Genomic DNA, 22,064 nt, shown 5'->3' with positions numbered 1-22,064 from the left:
CCTTAATTAAAAATGAGGTACTAAAGGAAATGCAAAATTTTAATCTGCATCACTTATCCATCATGTTGAGGATCATTTCACAGGTCACTTCTGTTTTTGGTTCTTCAGTAACATCTGTTGCTATGGCGTATATGGCAGGAATAATTTCATTTGTATGATGTTCTATGTTTACAATGGAAATATCTTCAACTGGCATTTGCTCAACAGCTTTATAGGAAAAAAGAGACCATATTTGACATTAGGAATGATACATTAAAATCAGAATTTATAAGCTGCAAATGTACAAATATATGCTGAAAAGTAACTTGATATAAAGCATGAAATGAAATATTTTAGAGTACTAATCCTTTGATGATAGCATAGCATGAATACTTCTGTTTTGTGCCCTTACTATTTGTGTGTTCATTTTAGGCCCTCAAATGATATTTCAGAGATCAACTTAGTATTTAATTGCATCTGCTTGCTCCAAATAAGAAAAATATTCTAGAACCAACATTTTATTTCATAGTAGCTTAAAAATTCAAGTTGTTCTTTTCCAAAACAGCTTTGTTTCTGTTAGAGACAGGACACAACTATTGTAATCAAAAAAAGCTGTGACTTTCCATTTGTCCATTACTTCTAGTTTGTCTGTTCAATCAACAAATATTTACTGGGTACCTGCCATATCCAAGGCATTGTGCTGGGTGCTATGAAGCATATGAAATATCAGATTTTTGTCCCAATTTTTAGGAAGTCTAAATCTGGGTAATGAGGATTACAAAAGAGCATTCTAAATATTTGTACCAGTGACTATTATTCATACCTTTTGATAAACTTTCTTATTGGCCAAGAATGCCCAAGGGACTACTCTGCTTTCCTGCTACAAACATGAGAAGGAAGAATATCTTCAGTTTCAAATATCACAGGGGGCTTCTTAAAAAATACTGTTAGTCTATATCAATGCAAGGGTTTCTAAGTACTTCCCTGTAAAAAAAAATGACACTGGACTTGATGTTCAAGAGGCCTATCAGTAGTCTGGCTATTTAAGACTAGTATACTGTAAAGGAAAACATCCTGTTCTCACTGGCAGAATAAAGCAGACACATTAGATAATAATCTGCATAAAATGAGTAAAAACATCAACTGCAAAATGAAGCACCTAACCTGCACTGTCCATAATAATTTTATCAATTTTATGCTTTGCTCTGGTAGTGAAGGCCAGCATGAAATTATCATGCTTACTAGGTTCCACTTTGACTACAGTGCAAAGTAGCCAGAATGGGAAGACAGGCAGTTTGGCATAGTGGAAAGAGTTCTGGATTTGGAGGCAGGAAAAACTGAGTTCTGAATCTGTGACACTCGTTAATTGAGTGACTTTAGGCAAATTATTTAGCTTCCCTGAGACTTAGGGTTTCATTATCTGAAAAGTAGGGATAATAATATCTGAAGTACTCACCTCATACAGTTGTTGTGAGATTCAAATGAGACAATGGATGCAAAGCACTTTGTGAGTTTTATGAAATTATTATTTTATTCTTATATTCCATATTTCTACCAATCACAACAGATATTACCCCAAAATTAAAATTCTGATTCTAAAAACCTCAGATATTTTTTTCAATTATCTAAAAGAATTTCTAAATCTTGGGCAGTTTGAAATCTATATAATACTAAAATTCATCTTCTACATAAATCATTTTTAACTTGGTTTTACTTTTATGTTTCCTTTGCCCTCTTTATGTTCTTTCTTATTTCCCCCCATACTTTCCATCATGATTAGAGATATTAATTTTTAATTAAATCCTTAAAAATCTATTCAAAATTGACTAATTTGCCTTTTATTGACTACATCTGAAGGAATTTGGGGTTTCAAAGACAGTCTTAGATAGGAAAATAAATATAAAGTGAGGTGCATCTTTGTCTCTTTACAAAATATTTTATCCTTTTTTGAGCATCAACAGTCAACATAAGCAGGTAGCAGATGTTAACTCCAAGTTTAACAAAGATGTGCTGCCACTGAGTATCTAAGGCATAATAGTAACAATTTAGGGGCAGTTTTCTTTACATCAATCATTATTTTAAATGTTTCTCTAATTTTTATTTGTATTAGGAGTTTTAATCACATGAGATTACCAACAGATGCTTACATTTCCAGACTTTCTCATTATATCAAAATTTCTTCGGTATCATAACTAAGTGTGCATTTATTACTCATATATAAAACCCCACAATTTTTTTTTCTTTTTTGGTAAAAATTGTGTAATAGATTAATTTTTTAAATAAAAGAAAAATGCTTTTTTTAGAAGTTGAAATGCAATTGTAATAAATTTTTAGAGCCTTTAGAATAAACAATCAAATAGTTACTGTAGATGCTTTTAGGCATTATTCTGCTTATAGATAAGTAAGAGAATGGAATTACATGACCCCTAAAGAATACTACTCTACATTATAAGTTATGGATTATCCCTAGATAATGAACAATCTCCTACATGAAAATTAAAAATATCCATCAGGTTCATTGAAATGCTTCAGAAAAATCACAGACTGGTACTATAATTTAAAATAATTTCTATTTGTACTTCTCAATGATGTATTTCATATTTGAAGAAGCTATATATTTAAAAATGCATGGTTTTGATTCATTCCCAAAAGCAAATAGAGATGTTCCAACTTATCTAAGCAAACATAAAAACCAGCCTCTACCCTATAAGGCCAAAGACTCTGTATGGCTATACTCGATATCTCATGAGTTCGCTAAGGCTCATCAAACAGGGTGTTTACCTTCTTCATTTGAACCTTGTTTTGGGCCCTTCTGTTTTTTCTTTTTATTTTTTCTTTCTTTTGCTGACAGAACAGCCTTTCCTCTTACCACTTCACAATGCTCTGAATGTTTGCGCATATTATTCTGTTGGTAAAATGTTTCAGAGTTAGGATAATGAAAGTACCATTATTTTCAATATTTTAGCAAAATATTTATACTCTAAGGCATAAACACTGAGAAAACACTGGGCCATGTCTGCCTTTAATCATTTGTAAAAATAAGGATGATACTATTATTAGTATAGATATTCTCAACCATGTATAGCTGAATAGTTCTCCATTTTATGGAATTTATAGAATTATGTAGATGATCCTTTAAAAAATGAAAAGAAACCCCAAAACTCTGCCCTTAAGGAATTTTCAGGTCACATGAAATAGTCTTTTACTGTCATGGTCTGTCATAGCATTGTTTTATTAAATACTTTTAGAAAAGGAGAAAGTGAAGTTAAATTTGGGGAACTATGAAAGTGTAGGAGGAAGAAGAAGAAATTCTTATCATCTGATAAAGCAACATATGGTGCAGCAAGATAGAGAAGAGCCTGTTGCTAAAAAAGCAATGCAGTATTCAAAGTGTGGCAAGAAAGTTCCCAAAAAAACATTCAGCATACCAGTGGGAACATTTAAGACAAACTACTTCAGTAAAGGGGAATTATTTTCATGAGGAATATAGGTCTTGTTTTACAACAGAAGTAAATAGTACATTAAGAGTCACTTTACAGCCAGATTTTCTAAAATGTGTCTATTCATAAAGCAAAAGATACAGTTAAAGTAATTTCTGAACTCAAAATTATAGATTGATTGTTAGAGCTAGATGAAATCATACTATCATAGATAAAAGATAGAGGAGATCTTACAGATTATTTAGTCCCACCCCCTCATTTTATAGTTGAGGAAATTGAAGCTTTGTGCTTTGGTCACAAGGTCACAAGGATGATAAATGGCAAAGTTCAGATTTAATTCAGGTTCTCTGACTCCCAATCCAACATTATTTCCACTCTAGCATGATACCTTCTTAGAGATAATTTTATCCAACCCTCTGAATTTACAGATTAGAAAATGAGACCCAGTGAAAGAAAATGACTTGCTTGAGATTATACTGTTAGTTCATAGAAGGTCCAGGATTCAAATTCAGGTCTCTGGACTCTTGGTCCAGTCCTCTATCCATCGCATAATGAAATAGCATAGAAAAATCTATACATGTTCATTTTAGTTATAGTCATATATAACATATGGATCATATAATATAAAATTATATATTCATATGCATGAATATAATCATATATAATATACAGTTATATATATATATATACATAAAATCATAATATAATAATGGAGGTACTAGTGCCCTTTCCTATATTTCTTCGAACCGGACCATATATACTCGTTTTCATATGTGATTATTATTCTTTGTAACATTGGGATTTCCATCTAAAAATTTTTAAGTAAAAATTAGAAAAAACAGGGGAGATCTGGACAGAGTTAGACTCATTAGCAGTTAGTAGTCTCATGAAGTAAATATATAAAAAATTTAAACAAAAAGTTATTATTCTGGAAAGTCAAGAAGCTTCTCAGAAGTTTTACCTTTGGACATGACTTACTTGCTATAAAATTCTTAGAGTGATATTGTACTTTAATAATTAACTCATGCAGATTCCCACTTTTATCTAATTCTAAACTACCAAACACATTAAGCTCTTCACATCTTTTGACCCAGTGTTCCCACTACTAGGCATCAATGACAGAAAAAATATCCATATATACCAAAACAATCATAGTCAACATCTTTGGAAGTAGCAAAACAACTGAACAAAAAGCAGGTGCCCATAATTTGGGAAATGGCTGAATAGATTATGATGTTAATTCAATGAAATATGTGTTGTAAGAAATTAGGAACATGATAAATCATACTGGAAGCCTGAATGGAAATTGCTACAGAATGAAGAAATTACAACCAAGAAATAATATATAGTACAATAATGATATAAATGAAAACAACACTAAAAGACATTAAAAATCAGATTAAATGCCAATTACTAATATTCATTCCAGAGAATCATTGATGAAATACATTTCCCTCCTTTCAGTGGAGAGGCAGTAGACTATGAGTGGGAAATGTTGCATATGTTGTCTGACTAAATTACTGTGTCATTTAGTTCTGACTGACTGTTTTTTTTGTTATAACGGAAAGATCTATGGAGAAAGGGCAGTTACTGAGAAGCAACTTGTAAAAAACAAAAAGGACCAATAAAACATAAAAAATCCCAAACCTTAAAATCAACAAAACAAGACAAAAAAGCATTTTATAATTACATTTTATAGTGGTACTAATACTGTCTAAATTGTGTGCCTTAGGATAATATAGGCATAGTAAATGTGATCAGTGCCCTGCAGAGCTTTTTCCAATAGAGAAAAAGCTTTTTTTCTAGTATGGTAGTCATCTTTGTCATAACAGAATCTTTCCAGAATTAACTATGTTTCCTTAAAGTATCTTACCCATCGTGAAAAACCTTTGCCACATTTGGGGCATTCATAAACAGTTGGTATGAAATTTTTATCATGGTATTTCTTGAAATGAACATTTAAAAGTTGTTTCTGCCGGAAACATTTATTGCAGGAAAGGCAGGTAAATGGTTTCTCTCCCGTGTGGGTACGTTTATGGACTGTCATGTGTCGCTCCTAGAAAGAAAAAAAATCCAATTAAGCAAAAGCCCAAAGTACAATAGTCATTCCATGTCTCTCCTACTTAGATTGTTCTCTCTCACAGAACCTAGCATGGTAATCAGCAAACAGATCCTCCATAAGTACGTGATGGTTGATTCCAACTATGAATCACCTCAGAAAAATATCCCCCAAAAGGACTGATTAAGGACTTGCACACATGATATTTTAAAGATTTATCTATTTTGTCCTTGCCCTTTAGGGATTAACCACACAATTCAACAGTGTAACTTAAACAGTTTCATTACTTGCTGATTTCCCAGTTCTACATAGCACACTGTGCTGTGCACAATCCTGCAATGGAACCTCATACTAATATTTTTCCCCCTACAAAAACAGCGATGAGTGTGGATACTAATTCTTACATTTATAATTACATGAATTTATATTGCTAAAGTGAGCATGCAACTTAATATATACGATGATGTTGAGTTTGTCAAATCTATTAAACTTTTAATTCAGACGACCTCTAGGGTTGGAGATAATTTCTCCAAAAATAACAATGTTCTAACTCTCAAAGGTGCTATAAGTAATTTTTAAAATGTGCTAAAAATAAATTTTCCCTAACATATTTGGTAAATATTTGAAAGAAATTCATGACTTCTTTTGGATTACCACAACAGCTTCTTAAGTGCTCTTGGTAGCCAATCATCCTTTTCTAATCCATTTGAGTAGTGGACATCTTGAATTCCATGTGATTTATTTAGCTAGAAATGGGAAGCCACTGAAAGGTTTTTTTTTTTTAACAGCAGACACAGAGATTCAAAAAGTAGAATGGACTGAAGTTAGAGGAAGGAAAGTAACCAGAGGCAAAGGTATTATAATAATCGAAGTTAACAGTAATAAGAGCTAAATTAGGGCAGCAACAGTACAACTGGAAATGAGGGGATGAATGCAAGAGACTTTGCGAAGGTAGAACCTATAACACTTAGCTACTAACTGAATGTGGAAATCAAGGCAGAGGAAGGAATCTAAGGTGACACCAAAGTGTCAACCTTATAGGAGGCTAGGAAAATGGTGCTGGCATTGAAAGAAATCATGTAGTCATAGAAAGGAGTTGATCTTTTGGAGGTGGGATGAGGTTGGGTACTAATTAATACATTATGATCCTTTTTACCTCACAATCAATGACAAAATATTTATAATAGGAAACAAGTTTTAAAGCACTGATTTGTGGAAGTTTTCTTATTATTCTGAAATACTTAAATGGATCTATGATCTTATCCATGTGGCTATTCCCTCAAATGATGCAGACTGTAAACCATCCATGCCTACCCAACCTGTGCATATCATCCTCCCCAAGTTCACCAGGTGGTAGTGGTGGTCAATCCAATATTCTGAAATAGTCCTTTAAAAACAGGATGGGTTCGCTAAGATCTTAAAAAGTGATAGAATGCCTACCTGATTCTTACCTACCATATTCTATTGTCATGCATTCCAAAACTCCAATACACTGACACATAAAATACCTGTTTGCAGGCATAATTGCAGTCATCACATTTGAACCTTTTTTCATTTCTATGAGTTTTCTGGTGCTGAATGAGAGCATAGCGTTCGTGAAATACAGCAGTACAGTAACGGCATTTCATCTCTGTAGCCTTATAGGAATGTAAGTTTCGCAAATGGACACCTAAAAAAATTTAACAAATTGTTGTACCTATCAGCTTCCAGTAAGACTAGTCATTTTTTTCTTCTCCAAACTAACCATCTACTAGAATCTCACTTAAATAATATTCATCACTAAAGAAAGGAATTTAGTATAAGGCTGAAAGTATTTTAACGGATGCTCGTTGGCTATAGAACTAGAGGATTGTTTTTATAGCTGTGGTTTTCATACACACACTCTCTACCTTCTACAAAAATGAGGTATTTCCCTTTCTTTTAAAATTTAAGATTATGTTTGGTGATTGTTAGTTAATATTCTAAAGATTCAAGCACTAAAAATGCTATGTGAGCTACAACCAAATGACACTTCATGTGTCTCTTCTCATTTGAGATGTTTATCAAGGTCTGATTAAGCATGCTATATTGTGATTTTTGCTCAATTGAATCAGGCTTTTAGGCATGACAATTCTGTTATACTCTGTGTAAGAAGCCAAACAAAAAGCTGGTAATTGCATAGCTTTGATACATCCCACTTATGCTGACTCATACTTATTCAAATAGCTTCTGTTTCTAATAAAGCAATTTGCATGCGAATTTACTAGGTTAAACAACCAACTTACATGGGAAATATGGAATACAATTATCCCTTCCACATCGCGACTTTCCCCATCTCAGTTTTGATATTATGAGTTGGCATAAGAAATTAAAAGGGTATTTTTTGGGAGTTTTGTGGAAGTCAAAGATGAAACACAGCCTATGACAAATGCTTAACCCAAATTTTACAATAAGGTAGTGGAAATACCCCGTAAAAGAAAAAGAAAAAATTAGACTTTTTCTCTGGTATGCAGGGAGGGCCAAACAATTTTACTTGGATTTTCCAGATCACGGGGGTGCGGTGCCCCTAAGCCCTGTGACATGGAAGGGATAGCTGTATAATGTGTCCCAAAAGTCTTAGTGCAGTTTTAGGCTAAGGGAGAAAAGGCGTGGGGGTTTAAAACCATATTAAGACTTTTGGGACACTCCACATATGAACCACTAATTGGATGCTATATAGGCAATACTGTTTTCTTAAGACAATATGAGAAAAATATCACTAGGGCTTTCTCTGTAACCCTGCTTTTAAAAATTCATATACGCTTTAAAGTCCCACTGGGAACTTATCACACAGTACCATACTCACTGTGTTAGAATGCTCAGAATTAACAACACGTTTCTTAGAAGTGTTATAACATCAAGGACTAAACTTCTAAATACTAACCAACTAATTGATAAAAATGATAATGGCAGTAAAAGAGGACTGTTATTTAGCAATTAGCAAAGAAAACAGTAACGAAGGAACAGGCCTATTGCTTGAGGGATGATGGTATGATGTGAACAGATGACAAAGAGAACTGGAATGTTTCTAAGACTCAAAAATTTGGAAACAATATGATTCTGAGAGACCTGAAGCACATTTAAGTATAATAAGAAAGTCCTTTAAATAAATTCAAGTTTTCAGGCATGAACAAATTCTACCCATGGCACTGAAAAAATCTGTACATGGGCTCAGGAACTTCCATCTGTAATATCTGAGGAATCATAGAAAACAAAACTGGAAACAAACTTTTCAAAACCTTTCCAAACCTAGAAAAATAGATTCTAGAAATAAAGACTGTTGAGCAGAATACCAAAAGAAATTGTAGAATGGATTGTTCGAGAGACTGTTAAGTAAATCCATGCTACTTCATGTAAATGTCTCCTTCATCTAAAAATTAGCTAAAGTACCAATTTCCCATTTTTGGAGCCATTAGATTATTAGATCAGAGGAGAGTTGTCAATATACTGATTCTGGCAAGATATCAAAGAAAATCTCTTATGATATACTTATGGACAAGCCCTAAACAGAAAGTCAAGAGACTTGAGTTCTAATTCTGATGCTGCCACTATCTAGTAGTATAACCATGGGCAAGTTATTTGACTTCTAAGCTTTAGCATTCTCATAATATAAAACAAAGGTCTAGTGGGAGGAGGAGTGAGAGTAAACTAAAAGATTTCTAACATCCTTTTCAGAAATGATAAGGTTTTATAAACTTGAAGGTGGAGAAATGTAAGCTAGATGGCAGTGTTGTTAGATGGAATCCGATTTCCTTATGCCACTTAGCAAATGATTTAAGGTAGCAATGCCAGGAGAGGGGAGACACAAAGCTGGGAGAAATAATAAGTAAATATTCAAAAAGCTCTTGGAAAGTTAAATATGTGGACCCAAAGTTTCTTAAAAAACTCAGTTACACAAGTAGAGGAGGGAGAGACATGGATTAATAGGTGCTTGAGTTACATTAACAGAAATACACTATCCACTGATCAGAGCAAATCTGAAGTACCGTATATAGCTCTGTATGTCACATTAAAAGGGCAATGACAAAATGAAGTTTATCTCTGAAAAGCAACCAAGATGTGAAGAGTTCTAGAAACTCTTCATGTGAAAAATGGTTGAATGAGTTGAAAATTTTTAGTCTGAAGAAGAGAAGACTTAGGGTGAAAATAATAGTTGTCTTAAAATATTTAAAGGGATGTCATATGGAAAAAGGATCATGTAGAAGAGGACTAAACTACAATTCATAGGTGGAAGTCAGTGAGGCAGATGTTAATTTGATATGAGATTAGTTAAAATAATTATCGCCCTTCAAAAATGGAACAGGCTTCTGAGGTAGTGAGTTTGCCATTACTGGAAATGTTCAAGCAGTGGGATAGTACAAAGGGAGTAATTTCTTGAATTTGGGAAGGGATTTATGTTAGCTGTTCTCTAAGATCTTTTCTAATTCTAAGAACCTATGATCCTAGCATACCTGAATCTGTTAATAGAAATGTAAACAATTCTAAAACTCCTGTAACCTCATTAGTTAGTATTTTTCAACATTAATAACAAATGTAAGTTGATCCAACCTTGATCCTTATAAACTTCAATTTCCACAAATTAAATCATGTTATTAATTTTATAATTCATATTAATAATTTCAATTTAACCAAACTGATTAATTGACTTCAAATATTCATTCATAAATGTCAAAAGCCACATGAGAAGAAGTACACTGTTTTGGAGGCCATTGGTTTAGGGGTCAAGACCTGCATTCTACTCATCTTTACCACTTACTTGCCTTGGGCATGTCATTTAACTGCTGTCAGCCTCGGTATCCTCATCTGTATAAAATGGGGATAATAATGGTGTCCCTGCCTACCTTAGAGGCTTCTAGCAAAGACCCAGTAAGAAAATGTATGTGAAAGAGCTTTGAAACTCAAAACTTAACAAATGTGCTGATAGTGTTATGAACATGTATTTGTCATTCTAGCCACAAGATGGCAACAGATCACTTCGTGAAGGAAGAAATTTCTACTGGAAATGACAGAAGTTAACACATGTGAGAAAGAATATCAATGTAAACTTGATTAAAACAACCAACTACTCACTCAGGTCACTTTTTCTTGCAATGACTGTAGCACAATGCGGACACTGATGTTTAGGGGCATTTTCACTATGCTTCTGTAGTATATGCATTTTCATGGTCCCACTCTGAGTGAATCTGGCATGGCAGACGTAGCATTCATAAGGTTTTTCACCTATGAATCAAGATGACAGATGAAATGTATGTGTCAGGATTAAATGGCTCTAGTATAATTGCTCACTGTCTCAGGGACGGAGGAGGGGAAGGGGAGGGGGAAGGATGAATAGAACTTGGGACTCAAAACTTTAAAAAAAAGTCAAAAATTTTTAACATGTAATTGGGGAAAAATAAAATATTGAAGTAAATAAATATGGCTCTAGTAAGACGATAGACACATTGTGGTCCAATGGAATCTAATTCAAACAAAGATCTAATAAAATTCTACTTTTGTTAGATATGCAAGGCATTGAGAATGCAAAACCAAAAACATTTTAAACTTCTGACCTCAAGGAGTTCATAAGCTATTAGGAGGGATTCAACATATACATAAATTCAAGGTAATTTTAGGGGGAAAATGTTCTAAATGGTAGGGGATGGAGAAATGAAGAAAACTTCATGGAAGACACGACACTAGTTTGTATCTAGGTTTTGTTGGCATTTGTTGTTTTATAGCTTATTTATCTGAACACCGTTCTGATGTGCTAAGTCCCTAATTAAGTAGGATGACTTCAGTTAAATTAAAAGAACGTAGATTTAGAGTTGAAAGGGATCTGAGCAGTCCAATAGTAATTCAGTAATTCTAATGGTGCATAGAAGTTACCTAAGTAACTTTTCAGGCTGATTTCAGAAGTTTTATTTTCAGCATTACAAAAATTCAGAAAAGGAAACATCTTGTGGTTTTATATAAGTTACTCTAAGCTCAAACCAATAAGCAAGTGTAACTGTTCTTGATGTTCTGAATCTCAAAATATAACATTCAAGATATAATTGTGCAGCAGAAATAACACTGGATTTGAAATCAGAATTGGTACACAGAGGACTTTTGTTCAAATCTCGGCTATGTTATTGTGTGACCTTTGGTAAGTCCTTTAAGCTCTCTGGGCCTTCTTGTCCTCATCTGTAAAATTAAGGGATTGGACTAGATCATTTCTGAGATCTCCTTCAGCTCCAAATCTATGATCTATAATTATTCTATAGCTTCTATATAAATTCTAGAGTTCTATAATAATACCATAATTATTCTACAATTAAAATATAATTATTCCCAACACTATCAAATTTGAATATGGTATTACTTGGTTGAACTTAAATATGAAAAAGTTTTTACCTGAATGAGTTCTCATGTGTCTTTTCAGCTTATAGGTATCTTTGCTAGCATAGCTACAGAGACAACAGTGAAAAGGACGTTCTCCAGTATGTGAACGTATGTGGCGCTTCAATTTGCTTGCCTAATATGCAAGTGAAAGATACAAATACAAACTTTGTTGTAAAACCAAAAATTGGAAAAAACAAATTGTATGCCTTCAAAATATCCAATTATCCTTATATATGTTGAAACAAATTATTTTTCTTTCAATCAAAACATTTTGTACAAGTAACTGAAAATAAAATAAAAAGCTATAACACATTATGTGGTATTTTATATTGTAATCAGTAGATGAACAAAAGTAGGTTAAAATCTAGTTCTAAGCAACATTATTTACTTTCACTTTACAAAGGAAAATTTCAGTTTTAGCTACTCAATTGCTTGCATTTTATTTTGTTTCTATGGCAGCATATGCTCAACACTCACAAAATTTATACTACATTACATTATAGAAGCACAAAGGCAAAAACCATCAATTTCTAACTGCCTTAATGTTATCAGAATTTTTTAATTATTAGACCCCTATAGGACAAGATAATATGTGTTACCATATTACATTCACAATTTCCTCCATCCCTACTTCAAATGTGCTCTTATTTTAAGGGTATAAGAGGTAGTTGTGGTATAGCCTTAAAGCAATGAGAGTCCCACCTCTAATATATACTGGTTGTATGATCTGAGGCAGGTCCAAGAAGCTTAACTTCTCATTACTCTAGGCAACTACAAAGAAGGTGGTTAACTTGCACTGGTAGAAGGTGTTTCCTCACCTGACAGTTTCCTGTACCAATGAAATTACTAGTCCAGTCTCTATCCCAAACCTAACTAGGCAGAAGGCATTAAGGGGGAATTACCTCACCTTGGAGATCCCTATACCAATGAAATTAACAGGTCTAGTTTCTATTTCTGTAAGATATACTAATTGCCTCAAAAGACATGGACTTATTCTACCAGTAGGCACCTTTTAGAGCAAATGAATCAAAAGCCCTTCCTAAAAAATCTTTCTTCATGCTTTGCTGTATCTCTAGCTCTTCTTTTGAAGATCTTCCCCAAGCTTTAACATTCTATTTTGCCAGCACAACACTAACAGAACTGCAAGTAAAGGAGGAAAAATCCTATATATCATCATTTAGCTAATTTCCTTTCCTTGGTCCTTAACTTCTTTCCTCAAACCTCTCCCTGTAGCCACTGAGATATAGTTTTGCCAGGCTGTAGACACATAATTCTTTATTCAGAATTCACGCAGAGGCTATGAACAGCCTTTATTCTATACACAACTCCAACAGTCATTACCAACACAGGTGATAATAGCCTTTGTATATATTGTGCATCTCTGGTCTCTAGGATATGATGTCTATGGTACAAAAAGTGAGCATGCAGTTCAAAAGGTGTCAACGATCAGAAAATACAAAAAATGCAAAGGAACTAAATTTTTTTGGGAAAGATAAAGTTGTGTAGCAATTCAATATGTTTTCAAGTATACGAAAGGGTAAAACAAGAGGAAACTGATTTAAACTATGATAGAAAGACTTTTAGTTAGATATAAGGAAAAATTTCCAAACAATGAGTATACAATCTCATTTCCTGGAGGTTTTAAAAGATAGACTCAATCAAGCTTTTGACCTCTTTCCTTATGATATGCTAAAGGTAGAGGAGAAAAGGACAATCACATGACAATGAATATCAATCCCACATATTCTCTCTAGCATGTATGATGTGGATTTTGACCCTTGGGGACAGATTGTCATCTTTCTGGAATGGTTTAAGAGCAGAATTGTCGGAAAGCAAAGTGATAGACTATGCGACTGCCCAGATTTCTTTTATTCCCCAAATTCCGATGTAGCTACATTTTAAAAACATTAATTTCAGGATAAAGTTGTAAACTTTCTATGATGTAGGTACAGAATATTTTTTAAAAGTTATTTTATGAAGATTCTGGTAACACGTATGCTTAAGAAACTATAGCACTATGTCATTATTATTCACTTTAAAGTTAGTGTGCTTCTTTAGTGTCTCCTATGTGTAATACTTCTCTTTCCATCAGTCTCAGTACACTGTTCCAATGTATCTTTCCCTAAATATTTTTCTGACAATTGGTGAAGAGCTAATTTTTTTGCTGTCATTTTACTTGAAAAGTGAGACTGCTGTTATGTATAAGTGAAATATAATTTTCTTTGTGAAATGATTATGCTATATAAGGCCAAATGTTAAAATGGCAGCATTTCTGTAACTGAGAGTGGAAAATAACTATGCTCAAATTTTATGCTTTTGGAAACTTGCCCTTAATTCGAAAGGAGCAAATGGTCAATCTCAACTGCAACTGAGTTATGCTCAAAAATTCAGAATAGACACACGTCAAAAGGCTAGATAAAATCTATTTTGAAATCATTTAACATTGAATACAAGTGAATTCTACCTTAAACTACTTGGCAAAACAATGTAAAATTGTGTCTGGTATTTCTTGAACATAGTTTCATTCTGAAATTATACTAAAGACAGCTATAAATTCATGACATTTCCAACCATGACTTATTACACTGAAATCTCAGACTGGGAGAAATGCTCACTTCAAAAAGGAAGTAAATAGCCTTAAATTCAGTTACTGATTAGTTTTTCTTTTATTTAATTAACACAAATATGTTCATATGGCATTTGTGTACAACTTCCCTTCCTTACTGCTTAGTAATCACAGAAAATGAGAAATAGATTTTTCTATTTGAACTTTAGAAAACATAGAAAACAGTTTATTATCCACTGTATTAAAAGGTGTTTTTAGTCTAGATTTATAAATCATCATTTTGGCATACATCATTATTAACAATTAAAAGCATATCTACTACAATTTCTCGTAAGAATATCAAACTTTAAGCATATGAAAAGTAAGTATGCTAAAGGATCTAGAAATGCACTTACTTCTACACTAGCATATTTGCACATTGAACATTTAAATGGTTTCTCATGAGTATGTTTATAACGCCTGTGTCGCACAAGTTCACCACTAGTCACGAATGCCATATCACAGTCACTGCATTTATGTGGTCTGGTTCCTGTAAAAGACAATGTTTTTCTACTTTAAAATTTTGTGAATGAGGTTTTACTCATTAGGTTTTCCAGCAATAAATCTATAATATAGAAATATAAGGTCATGTTAAATTTTAAATAGCTTGAAAAGGGATAAGATATAATGCTGAACCATGATGCATCATTAGTAGAATGGGATAATTTTTCAGGTCTGAGCAAAGAATATTTTCTATAGATAATTAAAAAGACTACATTTAGGAATCTGTAATTAGCTCTAACTGGCTTCATTCTGGGATTATTGATTTTAACATTAAAAAAGAGAGAAAATATTAAAAACATAGCACTATTACTTCTTGAATCCTCTCTTCCTGATTCCCATAGTGGGAAGAGTATAATGAACACTTATGATTAAAGTATTTAGTTTACAGCTTTATTTGGTACTGATGTAGTACACTGCCATATTCTCCAAACTCAGCTAAATTTTTTAAGTGTAATGTTATAAAGTATTAGACATCTGACACTAACATACATAGGTACTCCTCTATCCTTTCCTCTCCCAGGACCTCCTTTTAAAATTTTGTTTCTCCTGAACATGTATAATTAACCATTAATATATGCACTCCTCTTTAATAGAACAATATCCCATTCTCGGAGGTCTTAAAACTTTTTCACCCACCTAAGAGCTGTCTTCCCTTCTTTCCCTTGTCCCCATTCTCTCAACAGCTACTGAAACCAGTTGTCCTATAATCTTAAGTTACAACTTCTTTTCAAAAGTAGATTTTCAATCAGTATTACTTACCTATAAGATATTTTTGGATAATCTTAAGATCATACTTATTTGCAAACATGTAATTTAAGTATGCTACTCATCTACTGATTTTGTTTGATATATTTCATATTGAAACCTACCTCCCATCTCATACCCTAATCCTAGTGTAATGTGCAATACTTACTAATCATGTAATATGTTTCTATGTATAAGCTGAGGTTTGTTGGGTTTTGATAGTCATCAGATAAAAGAAATGGATTTCCCAGTTAGTTTACCTGTATGCGTATTCACGTGATTCCGCAGAAGGGTAACAGTACGGAAGTCTTTCAGACAGAGATGACACGTATGAGGTTTTTTATCAGAGTGAGTTTTCATATGACGATTAAAATTTGAGATTCTAGAAGAGGTGAATATGCAGATTTCACAATGGAAGGTTTGTTTCACTCCTACAGGATAAAAATGTTGCATTTACATTCAATTACAAAAAAAAAAGTTCTCCATTCTTTAAAAATGTGCTTACCATTAAATTCTATTAAACAAATTTAACCTGAAAACCCCTTTTTAAAATCCAGTGAAGTAGCTCAGAAAATATATACTATATTCTACAGATAGTATCATTTAAACAACTGGGGAAGAAAAAAACCTCTTGTATTGTAGGAACCAAATAGTAAAGGATGACTTTACGAACACTTCAAGCTAACACTTACTTACTCAGTATTTCAAAATATTTATGATTTCATCAATGTGCATACTCTTAAATCCCTGCATCAAGTGAGAGATGCAACTCACAGTGCCTTAAAGTTTATGAGTTCACAGGATCATAGATTTAGAACTAGAAGGATCTCCAGAAACTATCTAGTTCAACCCCCTCATTTTAGAGATGAGGCAACTGAAGTCTAGGGAGTCTAAGTGACTTGGCCAATGTTATACGGGTAGTGGGATGAACAGTTATTATGGTTAAAAAAATCACTGCCTGATGGATAACATTCTGGTGATAAAATCCTCTGAATTTAGCTAGGTTTCTATTCCTTAAATGATAATTTGATTGGTGGTCTAGACACCACGTATTCAAAGTTTTTGCACCCTGTCAGAATTTGTGTTCTGCCAGGATAATCTTTCAGAAAACATCCTTGCTTCTACACCAAGATGGAACTACAAAATTTATACTCTATCATTTGAAAAATTTTGAATGTGCATTTGCTAGACTTTCTAACCAATCAAATAATCAACGTTATTCATTATCTATTACTGTGATATGGAGATAATTCTGAATTCACAGCAAAATATAAGCTCTGGCAGACTGTACAAAGCTGAAGTGGTTCCAAGTATGGGCTAAGCAAGAAACTACATGTATCACCTAAACACCAGAAAAGCTAAGTTTCGATAGGTTTTACCACCAGAGAGTTCGTTATCTGCTGATAGAATTTTTGGTCATATCAATTCATGAACTCATCTCCTACGGCATGGAGTAGGAGTAGCATAGGACTACCTATAAAAATGAAATTGAGGATCCTTAAGATACTAAAGTAAAATGTAAATATATTCAAAAGGAATTATAATTTAAAATATTTCTCAACTGTGAATATGTAGGGAGTTGGTGCCAACCCCGGGGCTGCTCAGACCCTAGCACTTGGCCTGTTTCCTGGTAAAACCAGACAGGCTTAGTAGGAGTTGGAACGGGGAGGCGCCCGGAGGAAGGAGTTCCGTCCCTAACAGCCCCCTCCCGTTCTGGTAGCCATCCTTTCTCATGCAGGCAGAGTCCATTCACCAGGGACTCACAAGCCCAGTAGGAACACAGCTGGCCACTACCTAATGCTCTTGAACCAGTGCCTAACACAACAATGCTTTGATATTTTACTTACTGGAACATCTTTGATACTTTACAAGGGCATCCTGCCCCGTGCCTCACATAGCTCATACAGCTCTGATATCAGCTGGCTACATGCCTGAGCCTTCCCATGCCTCCGTAGATACCGTAGGACAGCACCTCCCTTTGTTCCCATACTCTCATGGAAACTACCTTACTACAGCCCTAGTTTTTCCCATACGCTTGTAGGAAATATAGTTTACAACAATCCAGATTCTTCCCACCAGATATCGATCTTCCCATGCTCTCATCCCCTTACCCCTTGAACACCTGCTTCTGCTCATGTAGTGCAAAACCCTATAAAACTGGATAATGTCTGCCAATAAATCGGAGTTGCATCTTCACTGACTCCCACCTCATCATTGCGTACTGAGATAGGGATCCTTGCTGGTCAAGGACCCCTAACATGAATAACTGATAGAATGGTTTTCCTTAAATTCCAGTCTACCAAAATATCCCCAAACTGCTAACAATTCTTGATAATAACCTGTGAAGTAAAATAACAAAAATATGTAATTTATATCTTCAGATGGTATTAATAATTCAGAAATGTAGACTCAAATGTTTTCATTCAGGTTGAGAACAGCAGAATTAGACTTTTGCTGTGATATCTGAAAATAACTTTTAAAAAAGGGTTTGGCTAAAATCACCCTCAAATGGCATCCAGGGTAGGGAACCTGCAGCCTTGGGGTCACATATGGCCCTCTAGGTCTTCAAGTATGGCCCTTTGACTGAATCCAAACTTCAAATTCCCGCAAACGGATTTATTCTGTGAAATCTGGATTCAGTCAAAAGGCCATACCTGAGAACCTAGAGGGCCACATGTGACCTCAAGGCTGCGGGTTCCCCACCCTTGGATATACTAATTGAACTGAATTAAATATATCCACCATGCTTTGCTTTGTATAAAACAAGTTAAATAGAAGCTAACAATCTAAACATGAAGGTATTTACATAGCACCCCAAATAAGAAGCTACCAATATTACAAAACAATATTTATTTTGTTTGGGGGTACGCTTGAATCACGTAAGGTGTTAAAAAATACATGAAACCTTTCCTGTGCAAATAAGCTCCATGTCAAAACACAAAGTTTACTCTGAGAACAACTCATACCTGCATTTCTACTGCCATTTTAAAATCAGTCTATACTAAGTCAGTTAAAACATCTTTCTAGTTTTTTTTAATAACTAATTTATTCCAAAAAAGGTAACTTGGCAGCAAGCTTTGGGATCAGGAAGACTGTTCAAGTGCTATTTTTGACAAGCAAGCCACTTAACCTCGGAGTGCCCTGGGCAATTCTCCATAAGTATAAATCACAGAGGAGTTGTGATTTTTATCAGTATTGGAAATTTCCATAGATCATGTAGAAAAGAAAAAAAAATTCTTGAGTTGATCAAAAGTCCATCTGTCAGCCATTTTTTAATATTTTCAAGACAACTAAAAATCACCTGCTTGTTTAGAAATTTCCAGTAGAATTATGGCCATTTTAATGGGAGGAATGAATTCCCCTTTCATGAAAAAACTGCAATCCTATTTTTCTTAATTCCAAATACTTTATATAGCATAAATTACTTTAATCTTGCCTACCCTTTGTCTTTGCTTGATTTTCGGCAGTTTCAGAAACCTCATCAATATCTTGTTCTGATGAAGGTACATCCTCATGTTCTTCAGTTTCTGAGTCAGCTGGTAACAGAATGATTTCTTCCCTTTCTCCCTCTCTGAGTTTTTCAAAAGTAAATAAATTTTCCTTCTGGTCAGGAATTCTCTTTCTTCACATAGCTGCTGGACTTCCCCTTCATCCCCATATATATTTTTGCTTTTATCCTATAAAGAAAAATACAGTCATCACAGAAAATATCAAATTTATTCAAATTTAATACATTAACTGAGTTACTAACCATTCTTAAGCATAAATAAAAGTGTGATATTTTCAATGCTAAAATACATCTAAAATATACATTTAAGCAATTTATTCACCCTCCTTTTCAGACCGTCTGTGACATTAACAAGTGCTAGTGTTACTACCCTGAGTATTTATGTAGATTGTTTTTAAACTGAAAAAAAAATCACATCACTAATTTTGCAGAGAATGACTAAAAGGTGTTGCCCTTTAAAATGGTACATATTAACAGTTTTCTACCTTTGTCAATTCTGTGTTTTCATCTAATGGTGGGTTAACTGTCAATATATCTTCTTCACTGGAAATTTCGATACTTTCTTCCACAAACATTAATCTCCATCAACTCCATTTCATGAAGTGAAAAGACCTCTTCCTGAATGCTATTTGCAACACATTGGTGCAACATTCTCGGTGGATATCTCACCTAACTCTGCTGGACATTTATGCCTTGCTGCAACCACTAGCAAGCGATTGTAAACCGCCTTCTCTCCCTGCTGCACCATGACATGCATCCCTTCCGCTGACTGCACCGTCATCTGGCTCATCTCCTGGCGGTTCCGTTATCTGCTGGCACAATGCACAGCTTTGCAAGCGTAAGTACGCTGCTCTTCATTCTGCTGGTTTGAGGGGACCAATTCCAACTGCTCCTTCCACAATCTTGGCTTGAAGGAACTCCGTAAGAACAGTCCACCTCAAGGGCCCACAGCTGCTCTGCCTCTCCTTTAGCTTAGACACCTTGTCTACATCGTTTTCTTTGGCCTTTTCCGCGATCACATCGGTGCCTTTTATCTTAGTGAACTGTTCCAGCGAGGCGGAGGCTTCCGTCCCCATTCTGGAAGCCTATTTCAGGAAAACCAAGAAGTCTAGGTCAGGGTCCTCCTTGCTTTTGCACCCTCTCAGGTCTGGGTCTCCTGGCCATTCACATATCCTGCCTTAAAATGGGAGAGGCGGCTTCCTGAAAGCCGCAGCCCGGCCTTCCGCTAACACCAGGTGGGCCCATCCCTTTTTGCTAACTGGGGCTGGTCAACGTCTGCCTTCTGCTAACCCGGACAGGCCCGCTGCCCTTCACTAAGAGGGGCTGGTCCACGGCTTTCTGTAACCAGGGGCCCACTGCCTTCCGATAACCGGGGCCTCCCGCTGCCTTCCCCTAAAAGGGTTGGGGCCCCTACCTTCGGCTATCGGGTTGGCCCACTGCCTTCCGTTAATCGGGCCAGGCCCTTGGCCTCGGTAAACCCGTTAGTGCCTTGGCCTTTTGTTAACCCTATGCTAACCAAGGTCGGCCTATTAATTAACCTCTAATAACTGCGGCCGGAGAATGCTTTCGATTGCTTCCGCTAACCGGGCCAGGACATGATTTCCTTTCACTAACCAAGGTGGCTCATTATTGCATTCCGCCAAGTGGGGCCAGGCCACTGCCTTCCGCTAAGCCGGGCCTTTCCTTTTCTCTCCCCATCCCGTCCCGTCCCCCTCCTTCCCCGTCCCTTCCCCCTCCTCTCCCGTCCCTTCCCCTCCTCTCCCGTCCCTTCCCCCCCTCTCCCCGTCCCTTCCCCCCCTCCCCGTCCCTTCCCCTTCCCCCCAACGAGAGTTTGACCCAGCCCCCCAGCCCAGGCCCTTTAATCGCTCCCACGCAGGCACGCACGCTGGCCGCGTCCCCCAGACCACCCTCGAGGCCAGCCCCGGCCTCCGCCCCTGACCCGCTGACCCCCTAACCCAAGCTGACTAGAGGCTGTCCGGCAGGTGATGGCGCGAGCCCCCAGAGCTCCTCACCCTCGCCACTGGCCGCGGCCTTCCAGGACTGGCCTTCTCCCACGCAGGTCAGGTCAAACGCTGACCTGTGCTCATCGTCGGCCTCCAACCACGAGCCCACTTTTCCCTCCTCCCCAGATCCCCCCCTCTCAGTGGCCTTCGATCTGACTCGCCTCGAGCCTCCTCTGGCCACCTCCGGCCTTCTCCGGCCTCCAGCCACGCGCTCAGCCCCGCAGCTCGTGCAAGCCGCTCCCGAGCTTCGTGCTAGGTTGACAGTAGAGGGGGGAGGGGTGGAAGGGAAGGGTGTGGTCGGGAGTTTGGGGGGGGGCATCCGCGAGTGGGGGGAGGGAAGGGAGAAGGGGAGGGATAGCCGGAGAAAATGAGGCACGAGGCGGTGCGCAAGCTCAGCATTGGGAGACCTGAACGAGGCTAGAACCTGGGGGCATGGAGTGGCACGTGGGAAGGAGGAAAAGTGGAGGAGGGGAGAAGGAAGGAGGGGAAGGCAAGAGAAAGAGACAAAGACGGGGGGGGGGGGGGGAGGGGGGAGCCAAGACAGGAGAAAAGTTCAAAAGTGCATCCTGCCAGGTGGAACAGACAGCAGAGTTCAGGGAAAGGTTATTTGAAAATGTATCTATTGAGGACGCAGCTTTTCTCTGGTATTCTCCGCAGTGACCAAACTTAACCACGGCACACATTTTCCCACTTAACTGCTTGTATTGAATTTACCTTTTAGCTATAGCTCTAAATTTTTTCTTTTTTAAATTACTTTAGAATTATTTTTATCTGTTTTATTAAGTATTCCCCAGTTACATGTAAAGGATTTTTTTTAACATTTAAAAAATTGAGTTCCAAATTC

At 36.1% G+C, this 22,064-nt stretch overlaps 1 protein-coding gene across 1 annotated transcript; it reads right to left on the bottom strand.

Annotated features, from left to right (window-relative positions):
• Positions 1-49: 49 nt before the first annotated feature.
• On the bottom strand, positions 50-20,293 carry CTCFL (CCCTC-binding factor like). Its single transcript, XM_036751886.1, is given in 16 exon segments — positions 50-207; positions 2,761-2,884; positions 5,293-5,475; positions 6,987-7,147; positions 10,567-10,716; positions 11,869-11,989; positions 14,818-14,951; positions 15,970-16,140; positions 19,150-19,320; positions 19,323-19,386; positions 19,703-19,786; positions 19,788-19,922; positions 19,924-20,106; positions 20,108-20,131; positions 20,133-20,159; positions 20,162-20,293. Coding segments are annotated over 16 exon segments (2,022 nt in total).
• Positions 20,294-22,064: the final 1,771 nt, after the last annotated feature.

This window comes from Trichosurus vulpecula, chromosome 3 (assembly GCF_011100635.1).
Source record: "Trichosurus vulpecula isolate mTriVul1 chromosome 3, mTriVul1.pri, whole genome shotgun sequence".
NCBI lineage: Eukaryota > Metazoa > Chordata > Mammalia > Diprotodontia > Phalangeridae > Trichosurus > Trichosurus vulpecula.
This window is presented reverse-complemented; position numbering and strand designations above follow the sequence as displayed.